The 12,389-nt window shown below is 34.3% G+C and overlaps 1 protein-coding gene across 2 annotated transcripts in view; it reads right to left on the bottom strand.

Annotated features, from left to right (window-relative positions):
• The window catches only part of LOC133534451 (aryl hydrocarbon receptor), a 143,392-nt gene that overhangs the window by 6,747 nt on the left and 124,256 nt on the right, over positions 1–12,389 (bottom strand). For both annotated transcript variants that reach the window (XM_061873572.1, XM_061873571.1), the window contains 5 exons: positions 9,647–9,736; positions 3,560–3,769; positions 1,354–1,541; positions 483–589; positions 64–205 (listed from right to left, as the gene is read on the bottom strand). In XM_061873572.1, coding sequence (XP_061729556.1) covers positions 64–205; positions 483–589; positions 1,354–1,541; positions 3,560–3,769; positions 9,647–9,736 — 737 coding nt within the window. The remainder of the gene's footprint in view (positions 1–63; positions 206–482; positions 590–1,353; positions 1,542–3,559; positions 3,770–9,646; positions 9,737–12,389) is intronic.

Here is a 12,389-nt window from a genome sequence, read left to right on the forward strand (position 1 = left end):
TTGCTCAAAAAATATGGACAAATACGCCGATTTCAAAACATACAACGGCAATGTCTTACTCACATTAACGGCCTATGTGTGCTAATAACGAAGTCGGGCTTGGAGTTTTTGTAAACCAGCCGCGATGAGGTCTGCAGCCACTGCCACTGCCCTTCTTTGGTCTGGAAGCGATACGCGATCATGCCGGAAGCACCCGTTTTTAATACTGAAACAATGTTTTCCAGATTCATATGTGTAACTCAAAACATGGCAGCAATGTCATTGGATTCGAAAAATATTAAATGCTACCTCTACTATGGTTTGCAGCAACTATTTTTACTGTGAAAAAGTTTTTTTTATGACAGTGAGCCATCTAAGATTTTTTAAATTCTTTTCAAAGACGGGTTATTTTTTATTTCGTATTTGTATAAATGAAAGCAAGATTGTTTTAACAGACATGAATAAAATTAATAAGATCGGTATATTTTAAAATAAATACTTACATTCTTGATGAGCGCTGGCCACATAGGCTAGATCATCGTAATGTACTAAGTCGTAACCCCCCATGTTCCCCAGTTCTGCGTCCGTGTACCCTAGAAGCATCTTACCCCTGTAAATATACAACAATATTCATTCAATAAATGTTTTATATTTTTAAGGTCTATTTTTTAATTAGTCATCATTGTTGCAAATCTCATATTCTCATATATATATATATTTCTTTTATCTATTTATTATTTAGGAATTTCACTCAGTTACATGATTATGCCAGTCTCATCGTACCTTGCATATCTACTTATGGGATAGTATTGTACCGTTTAAAAAATCTAAAACATATAAATAAATAAATAAATATTATAGGACATTATTACACAAATTGACAAAGTCCCACGGTAAGCTCAATAAGGCTTGTGTTGCGGGTACTTAGACAACGATATATATAATATATACATATTTATAAATACTTAAATACATAGAAAACATCCATGACTCAGGAACAACTATCCATGCTCATCACACGAATAAATAAATGCCCTTACCAGGAATTGAACCCGGGACCATCGGCTTCATAGGCAGGGTCACTACCCACTAGGCCAGACCGGTCGTCATAAATTATATATATATATACATAGCTTTTCTGCCTCTTCTGATGTCGGTACAGCTAAGATGCTCTAAAAAGTACCTATATGAGAGTAGCTAGTAACGCTTATTTATCGCTTTTATTCTGTGCACATTCCGTCAAAATATGATATTCTCATATTGAAACAAATAAAACCATTTAAATCCTTATTATAATGCTGCGCACTGATTGAGATATTACTGACTTGTATAAGCGGATGTTCTAATCTAATACATATTATATGTAATACTTACCTTTGGTCCATAGACACGAGCGAAAGATCTAGTTTGTGCTTGCTCTTGAACATGACCTCCTTCTGAGGAATTTCCAGTAAGCTTGGTGGTCCAAAGGGGGCACATATTGCAAACAACGCTAGCGGAGGCTCTTCCGTCTTTTTATTCTGCCCGTGTAGGATCTTGACTCGGCCCCGGATATCTAACCTCTGTGAAAGGTAAAATAGTTATTTGTACAACAAGAGAGCAAAGTTTGATATTTCTTCGAGTGCTTGTTTTGAGTCCCTTGCAAGCGAAAGATTCTATAATAATTTAGAATCTTGAGCGTAGTAAGGGACTCAAAAGCGCACGAGATGTAAATAACTTTGATCTCGTGTAGTACACAAAATTTTTCACGTCAGTCAGCCATCAAAAAATACAACCTGAAAAAATGTAATCCGTCTTCATCACTATTTCACTCATGTTTTCTGAAGGTATTCTAACAATTAACTTTAATTACCGCAGTAAAACAAAACGAAAGAAATTTCAATAAAATGATACGAAAATAATGAATTAACAAACATCAATTGACAGTTCAATCGTCAACTTTTTTTTGTTAAAAAAAAAACTTTGTAAGATACGGTCCGAATTGCGGATACTACTATTTGTCAACTATAGTAGAGATCGTGAAAAGTCGTTAAGTAGAATTATTTACTGCGTAACAATTGCGTAAATTTGTATAAGTACATTGTTTTGATTGTATAATAAAATACGTAAAATATGGTATTTTTGTTAAATTTTAAACTTTTATTTCATTAATTAATTATTACGAATGAAGACTCGTAGGGTGTTTTGGAACGATGCGGTCTGACTTATTTCGAGGGTCTATTATAAACCGTCAATATATCGTTGAATTACGTATGCACTTTTTTTGTCTCTTTCTTTTTGCTAATGACGTGAAAGGGACAAAGACAATAGAATCCAAATACTTCGAACTTGTATTAGGCCCCGCACGTTGAAATGACATTCGAATATGAAGGTCACTTGAATGTTATTTTGTCTCACTCAGTGAGCAAAATGCGATTTTGCTCACTGTTTTTAAGCAGCAAATTACCCTTGTTCCAGCTGCTGACGTGAAAAGATTATATATAAACGAATCTTTATCGTTTTGTGTTTATCTATAAGTGATGTGTACTCGTACTAATAATTTGACAAATTCGAAAAATCTTCTGTCAATACCTAAAGCGCGCACACTGTCTATTTGTATCGGAGTAAATGAGATAGCACTGTCGCATGTTACTGGGCCTGGGCAAGGGAATAATAAGAAAAATATTTAAATATAAAAAAGTGGATTATTAGTGTAATATTTTACTCAACCACGGTTTAGATATAAATGTTTTGAAATTGTGATTTTAATTGCAGGCCCATAAGTCAAAACAATAAAGACATAAAACCGTTTAATTGTGATTTTAAGACCAATCTGTGCAATTATTTTCTATCGAGCCGATTTCGTTCAATCGTGTCTCGAGTACAACCACGGTCTTTGAAATATAATTAATATGAACATATATTTTTCTTACTTGACTAAAACAAATAGTCTTTCTTAAAAAACTGTTTAAGTAACATCAATTTCAAGGACATTGGGTATTGACAGCCTCTTAATCTTCTATAGTTGTAAATATAGTATGACGCTGAGCACAATTTTGAGTTTCAGGGATATGTTAAGTAATATAATTTTCTCCATGTTCGGAAATGTTCACCTTATTGTAGAAAAAATAGAGTAGAAAATCAAATACTTTACTGTTTTAGCGATAGAGATAGGGTGATCATTGATCTGTATTTCTATAAAGAAATACAACACTTATATGATCGTGTAATTACTGCTTAATAAAATCGATGTCCACGAATTTTAAAGGACCTAAGGTGTGTAGAAATAGCGTGCAAATGTACTAATTTTATATTACACACATAACTTGAATAAATATGGCGATACGAGTTATGCCTCAATCCCTTCAACTTAAAAAAATGTACGGAGGGAAATTGTTTTTGGCGTTTTTGATGTGAAAGTTAATTCGAGTGATCATAGATGCTTAAATAATTTATTAGGTATCATACATTATTTCCTCGCATGTTTGGGCAAAAGCGATTCGTATTTTTGTCGGACTTAGCCTCGCATCGTCCGATAAAATCGAATTTCGTCCACGAATTGCCATTCCTAAATACTTACTTACTATTTATAAATACATACCAAGAACCCCGAAGTATTGTCTAGCAGGCACCTAAATCGTACAGTGAAGCTTCTCTCGAGCAGATGCGCTCTCTCAGGCCTCAAAACATCTTGGAGCGTAAGATTGCTAACTTCAGGAGGTAGGAAAGAGTTCCACAGCAGCTGCCGCTGCAGCTCTTCTCGGTCCTCAGAGTGGACTAGCTCGTAGACCGACTGGTGTACTATGTCTGACTGGAATAGAAATAAATGTTTGATGTTTATGATTTGATGAAACTCAAGAATTACTAAAAATCCAAAAATTACACAAACGATTAAGATTGTATTATTGTATCTAATACAAAGCACACTAAAACAATAAAGGAACAATAAAATCAAGGCAAACTCCAAAAAAACCTAGTCATCATCCAACCATAAATTAATAAAATACGAAATAGCCCTAAATAATCGATTTCGACTCGATCATCAAATCATCTGTAACGAAGATGGACATATTAATTCCATACTCTATAATGTAAATGTCAATCTTAACAATAATGAATTAGGGTGTAATATTGATTGGGGTTGGATACTTTATGTTAAAAAAACAGCGCTTTAGCACATCATGTAACAAAGACCGTGTAAATATGGATAATGCAGCGTGCTGCAAGGAACTAATTGAAAATCAATGGGGTCGCTCAGGGCACGGTACTAGGGCCCGGTGACATGTAAATGATTCATACACAAAACCCCAAAAGGTTAGTGAGAGTGGGGGAACATATTGCAGGCATTAAACGTCAGAGGATGATTTGTTGGGTAATTGCTTTTGGGGTAGCCGTTGCTATGGAGTAGAGCTGTGTTTTGTTGATATCCCTTTGTTTCTGCAACAAGCTTTCAAACATCGATCGATGTGGTAATCTTAAATTGTTTTGAACGTGTACGATTTTATTTTTATATGAGAACCGTATTTATGAGTCAATATAAAGTGTCCTTTGCCTTGGAATGCAGAGTATATTTGACAATCAAGTCGTGTACTAAAGTTACAGGCATTAGACTGGGCTAGACAGTAAATCCAGTCTAATAACGACAATACCGCAATTGCCACTTTTTGATATGCATCTTAGGAGACCCGTTTTTGAGTTTAGTTCAGTTTTATATAGTCATGATGGACTTGAAAATACGTTTTTATGGAGGATATATTTAGGACCAACAAAATTGGTACTGATGAACTGAAAGAAATCATTATATAACCCCATGCGCACATTTCCAATAAGAAAGTAATATATCACTAAAAAAAAAAGCAGAAATGTAAAATATGTTCGTCAAGTAGTATAGTTTCTGCGCATTTAATATACCTTCATTACATTAATTTATATTAGTAGATATGTTGCATTTATGAGAAAATCACTCAACCAACAAAGGAGCGCAAAGGAACCATCTGACCTCATTTATAATATAGAGTGAAACATCAAGTTAGGAGGTGTAGTGGCCGATCGATACGCCACCTGGTGCGCTCCTGACTCGGGAACGATATGGCACAGGAGTACCGCGAAAAGAAAACAATCGAGTCAAGGCAAAATACACTTTATGTCAGGGCGGTATCAATTTTCCCAATGCATCATAATTGTTGTGGCAGCTTCATAAAGATAACATAAACCGGAGGGAAATAATAATAGGCAATAGAGAACCTATTTAACCTAACGCTTATTATAAAGGTGTAAGACTGATGAATGCAAGAGAGTAATGTAATTAATAAAATAAAATAATAAATAAAATAAATGTTAGTGTGAGTTAAATTTTGTAAGACAAATTTGACCCACTTCCGGATTTCCGATGGAGCTTAATATTTTGCATCGGATGACAATGCAATATTATGATGACATGGAGCTGATCTGATGATGGTGACAGGAGCTGGCCATGGGATCTCTGTGATAAAATAACGCAAACTAATTGCGTTTGGGGTTGTTACAATATCGATGAGTATTAGTTGCTTGTGGAAAGAAAAATACAGTTAGCGATAAAAGTTTGTACCAAAGATTATTTTTTTGCCAAAAAATTTATTCTTGAATTCGCATCATCTAATATTTACGGATGCTAATTATATATTTTTTGGAATTTTGGGCACAGGTATACACACTGTGTGATGATACGTACAATAATGAATTTTTTTCACATTGATAAGCAATATGAAACCTTTAGTATTTTTTTATTCGTGTTAAAGGGATAATTGTAGACAAACACAGATCGAGGGATTCCCGGAGCCCTTCTATTTAGCTCGACGTACCCCGGGCACGTGCACACGCCAGGAAGTAGCAAGTACCGGCCGATTTAATGATTCCAAAATCGATTTGTTTAATCACCAGATACCCCTACTGACAAAGATTATAGCGATAGAAGAGGCATTGTATATAAGTAATACACTTAAAACTAAGCGATGTCTAATAGCTAGCTGAACTAAACGCATATATTTAGAAATATTTTTCTTATTATGAACATTGCTTTCAGCTCAGCTGCTATTTCGCATGTTAACAGATATTTATAAAAACGAGTAAAACTTTGCCTTATAAGGCATGCGAACATTTAAGAAATGTAGTAATAAGCAGATAATTGTAAACATACTTTATTACTGACTAAACAACGTGTTCGCAAGTAAAACCAAACATAAGATACCTAGCTCTTTACATTTAACTTGCGCCAATTACAACCACTACATTAAATTAAAAACCAATTGTAGCCTTTTTATAGTTTTGAGTTTTATGAGTGGCATTGACTTTCTATAAACATTTAATCTATGCTAAATAGTCAGTCAGGTAACGAAATAACTCGGTTGCCTCGAGCATAAACAAAAGCAAGCGGGGGAATAAAATTTATACCATGCTCCTTTAGTGAAAGTTTTATTATAAGGGGTCGGATTTGGAGCGAAATTGGGGTTTTTACTTCTGATAGCAATATTTCACCGCGGGCTTTATTAGCCGTAATGCGGAGGGCATTTATTAATGAGCAAGTTTTTAAAAATGCGGCCTTTTTGTCACGTTTTTTTTCGTGTTGTAGTTTAGGGTTCCTTTCGATTCTTGTATATTAGGCGTCAAGAAACTTGATATTCTCACGTGAATTGATAAACTCCATGTTCAATCTCACTTTCTACTAGATGATATTTTAGATCACACTTTAACTTGATGCCTTTCGATAAACATTAATAGGTCGTTGTTTAGTTTAGGTACTTTTCTGTAATGGGATAATGCAATAAGGATAATAATATGAAAATAAATAAACAGAATGTAGATTAGTTACATAATGTTAATTATTCCATTATTACATTATAAATTAAACCGATATTTAATGATATAATATTGTTACTTACTCATAATTTTATAAACAGCACAGTGATATACCTAATTTAGTAAACTACCTACCTATCTGAATAACATATTGCGCAATAAAAGTAAGTAGTGTCTACAATTGCTTTGAAGACATCAAAGGAAAAAAAGGTATTTTAATGTTTTGCAAGTTTAATAATGGTAGTAATTACGTTAAATACAATTTACATATATTATGTTATATTACACGTCATACTAATAACCATCATGTCCAACGGAACCCTTGAAGCGGCCATATTTTTTTTCTTTTTATGACTAGTCCGATAAAAAGCTTAACCGATAAAATGGGGTGGTTACTGCAAAGGTTTATCGTCGAATATAATATTTTTATTGCAAGAAAAAGTTTCGTGAATAAGTAATTAAAATGTTACTTGTTTAAATATTTGACATTAAGCGAAAATAATTTAGTCTATTTTGCTTTTCTTATATACATATTATTTACTTATAACCTACATAGGAATATTGCTTAATACTGTTATGACATTATGTAATAATAAAATTACATAAGTAGTTAACTCATAAAATTTTATGCAAAATGTATTTATACAAAGGTAGTTCCTTATTTAGAGATTAATCACCGCAAGTTTCGTGATTAGCAACAATTAGGGTTAATTACCACTAAATCAAATTAACCAGTGACAAATTAAACCAGCTATGAAGTGAAGGTTTTTTCAGCCACCGAATACTCGTACAAAAAATACTTGCAACTTTTGGCAGTCGGCAACACTGGAACATATGTATTAGGTGAGACTTATGACGTTTTGAAACGATTGGCACTATTTGAACTAAGGAAATTATGAGCATATCGAATGAATATCGTGAAAAGGTCTCGCCATTGAACTCTATATATTTATACTTGTACCTAAATAACCGGCCAAAAGCATGTCGGGCCCTGCTCAGTGTAGTTCTGTAGTTACCCGCCCGTCACAATAGACCTTGACAGGGTGTCATGTACTACATAACAAGCAAAAGGTAGTGTGAAGGTATTCACATGCGCTTTGTACGTCGTTTTACTATGAAGGGAAGAGTTTTTGCGACTTTTTACTATGAAGGAAAGACCATGTTCGCTTAAGTTTTCACTGAATATATTTATTAAGCTCTATTTTTTTACGATTTATTCATATTTTTTGGACCCATGGTTCAAAAGTTACACACATTTTTTTTCCTTCGAAGCGATTATTTCCGAAAATATTCACTTTACCATAAAATGTTTGTTGAAGACCTGTATTCGCTTTGACATATCTATCCAAAAACACATTACAATATAGGGTTGAGGCGTAAAATTTACACGTTCTTACGTACCCTAACAAAAATATTTTTTTAGATGTATTTTTTTGACTTTCAGTTTTCTAGCACAAACGACTACAGATCAAAGCTTTGGACAGACAGACATACGGAGATGGCAAAACTATAAGGGTTCTAAGGGGTTAATGGGACGACTGGTCTGGCCTAGTGGGTAGTGACCCTGCCTATGATGCCGATGGACCCTGGTTCGAATCCCGGTAAGGGCATTTATTTGTGTGATGACGAACGATATATTTGTTCGTGAGTAATGGGTGTTTTCTAGAAGTAAGTATGTATTTATCTGTATAAGTATTTATATCATACGAGTAGTACAAGCTTTGCTTAGTTTGGGGCTAGGTCGATCTGTGTAAGATTGTCATCATATATTTATTTGTTTATTTGTTTGACAACGGAACCCTAAAAACCACAAACACTAACTCGTAAATAAAGGTATAAAGATACCGACAGATTCATTTAAATAGGTGATACGTATCTTGGGAGCGGACTAAAACATGGTAAAGCAAATCATCGTTACACGTGGGCTAAAGATTTTTGACATTATCGATCAGGCAAGCTAGGTCTTTGCGAGTATTCTATATATTCGCTGGACGGGATACTGCACTGAGCATGATCATATTGCCTTCTTCTTCCTCGCGTTATCCCGGCATTTTGCCACGGCTCATGGGAGCCTGGGGTCGGCTTGACAACTAATCCCAAGATTTGGCGTAGGCACTAGTTTTTACGAAAGCGACTGTCATCTGACCTTCCAACCCAGAGGGTAAACTAGGCCTTGTTGGGATTAGTCCGGTTTCCTCACGATGTTTTCCTTCACCGAAAAGCGACTGGCAAATATCAAATGATATTTCGTACATAAGTTCCGAAAAACTCATTGGTACGAGCCGGGGTTCGAACCCGCGACCTCCGGATTGCAAGTCGCACGCTCTTACCGCTAGGCCACCAGCGCTTTTTCTCCATGATCATATTGCCTATAGAGAAATAAGTGAGCTGACTCCATATATGGCTTTCTGTATTTAATAATAATAAGTTGTGTGGAATGCATGGTAAAACTTATTATAAGTACGTACTTACAATAAGTTTTAAAGCGTGTTTATAACGTTATAAAGACGCTTAGAAAACACGTTATAAATCTACTTATTAGGCTTAAATCTAACTGTAAACAAGTTTAAGTTTTATATTAAAGGAAAAAATGGAAAAAGCTACGTTATTTAAGTTTAAGTTAATTTTCCTTTAATATAAAATTTGGAGTATCGCTCGCAGACGTATCTGCTTGTTAACTACTTTTGTAAACAAGTTTTTGCAAAGCTTGCTTAAAACATTATGTAAATAGTTTTTTTTTATCAATGCATGGAATGAGCACTTTTCCTTATTTCTCTTTAGCATGGTGGAGTGCCAAGAATGGCGGAAGCTCCTCCTTGAGAATGAGTCGTTGTAATGGGTAGTCGCAACTAACCTGGTGGAACCCGAGGTAGCTCTCTATGCTGTGGGTTGCGAAGAACACCTCGCCTTCGCATGTGAGGATCATCAGGAAGCCGTTCAGCGCCTGAAAATTAATATTGCATAATTGATATAAAATACATATTGTATGTTTAAAAAATGCGAATAGTCCTTAAGGGCTTTTCACAAATGAATAAGAACATTTATAGTAATATCATATACACGTGTCATAAAACTGATATATATATATATTTTTTTCATATTTGGATTACCTAGTGGAAAACTATATCTTGTGCCTAGGGACAATGAAATAGCCGCCAAATATATCATATTGAATAATGTGTTCACAAATATCTTAACATGACTATAAATATCTTCCATACTCTCCACACGCATACATTTACCGGAGTTTTATTGAGGTGAAATTTAAAGTAATTATTTTAGGGATTTTTTGGCTGTCTATTTTCACATATGACTCAACTCAACTATGTCACAGTGTAACCAAAGTAAATATTATTAAGAGATTTAAAAAAAAACGCATTAGTGTTTGCGATCCTATGTAAAGTACCTATAGTCATACAGTAGCTAATTCAATCGAGTCCTTCCGGCGGTGGACGAGGCGCGACGAGTTTTCCTAAAGTCATGAGTTGGCAATTTCCCGCTGGCGCTTGAGTTATGAACGCTGCTGACTGCAATGCCGTGTGTCCATTGACTCACGTTAAACATGCTTAATTTTTTGAAGATGAACACCTACTTTTGGCAACCAGCGGACATCCAGCCACCTAGCCTATGGCATGGTGACCACCATCAATTTGCCCCTTTCATGCAAAATCGGCTTAACACGTGCTTCAACACACAATTCAACACTTAAGCATAAAATAAATGAAAAAAAAAAGATTTTCAATTAAAAAAACTTATTTAAATAAAAATACTTATCATTTTTTCTCTTGTACAATGTGTCTTTAACCAATGTAAGTACACACCCTGAAATCTCACGTCGGGTTACTTCCCAGAAATGCTCTAACGTTAATCTTTTTTAATTAGAACAAAAGATAAGAACATAAATTTTCAAAAGTTATTTCCAATAACCGACAGCAAAAATATGTAAACATACTGTATTAATAATTGGCAATGTTTTTGAAAATTTGTTCGCAAATGTTTGTCAAGGATGACATTTGTTAAAACTCAGAATTATGGAGGGTAAAGGTAAGGAGAACAATCTCATATGGGAGAACTGTTGCTAAAGTGTCCATCCAGCTGGCAGCTGTAAATAATAGTTCGAAATCTCTCCGGTGGCGCTAGGGTAGCACAAAGATCTGACACGAACTTAGAAGTAAGTAATTGACGGAGTGAAGTGCGCTGTCAGTGATTTGATTTTTTTTTATCAAAGATTTGTTTGCGTTGTATCGTGGCGCCACCTATTTAAGGTTTTATGGTGGACACTTTTCATACACATTAATTGTTCTCCTTACCTTCTATACTCAGAATCTTCTTAGTGTCATAAACATAAATAAAAAAGACAGTCAAAAAGTCGAAGAAGGTTTCATACTATTCTATGAGGATGTATTACCTCAGGAGCTACTAACATATACAGGCTGCTCCAAAGTAAAAAAATCGTAATTTGTTAATTTCCTCGTAACCGCTACACTTGTTATGATACTTTGTATACTGGTTCTAAATACCCTAATGCTTATGTGCATTTCGGCTTTGTCCAATGGCTAGGAACACACAGTATTATCAATGATTTCATATGAATGAAATTATGAAGTTACAGGAAAGATTACTTACAGTAAGCTTATGGGGCCTGCGGAAACGCGTCCACGGCCAAAACTTAAAATATTCGCTCCCAGAAGCTAACAGATATTTATTGCTTGAGTTTGGATTGATTTATTAGCGAATAATTCATTTATTCGCAAAGAATTCTTTCGTAAATGCTATATACTCGTATCTAACATAGTAATACTTTACCCAAAACTTTTATTTTTTTATTTATGACTAAGAGAAAATAGTCGAAGAGAATAATATGTCTGGAAATATTTAAGTCATACGGAACTTTTTTGTAATATGAATGCATAAGGGTATTAAGGGTGCTTAATCGAAGTACATATTACCATTATCTAAATCTCTTATGCATATTTCATTTAAGAGATGGATTCCACTAAACAGCATTACCTACTACAATTTCATACTTTATCTTTCAAGTCAGTTTATGGCAGTTACATAACACTAAATGTCGCTTTGCAACAGAAAATGCTTTCTTTAGCCTGTACTTCTCAAACTGAACAATATTTGTTCAGCGTCTTTCAAAAATAACTTGTGTTTTGATTAAGTACTTTTGTAGTTTTTAAAGTTTATTCGAAGACACAATGTATATACTTACCTATTACAAAATTAGACGTAATGATAGCGTACATTGAAAATTCAATTGAATTTATATTAAAAAGAGAAATTTTAATTATTATTTATCGTTTGTGGAGTACAATCTATGTTTTAATTATTTGCTCGTGTTACAGGCCATATCCGGTATATAAAATACCGAAATCACTATATTTATGCCTATAATAATATACAGTGTGTATTTTTGATATAACCACAAACTTAAACTAGACATAGGTTTTAGTGCTATAAAACAATTCTGAATGTTTTTTTAAATGTAACCACCAGTGCATATTTAATATTTGAAAAAAATTCGAGCGACAGTGTATTTCGTACATCATGGTCACTTGTGACAGTTGTGACGTCACGTCATTAAGTGCGAC

The sequence above is a fragment of the Cydia pomonella genome, chromosome 2 (assembly GCF_033807575.1).
Source record: "Cydia pomonella isolate Wapato2018A chromosome 2, ilCydPomo1, whole genome shotgun sequence".
NCBI lineage: Eukaryota > Metazoa > Arthropoda > Insecta > Lepidoptera > Tortricidae > Cydia > Cydia pomonella.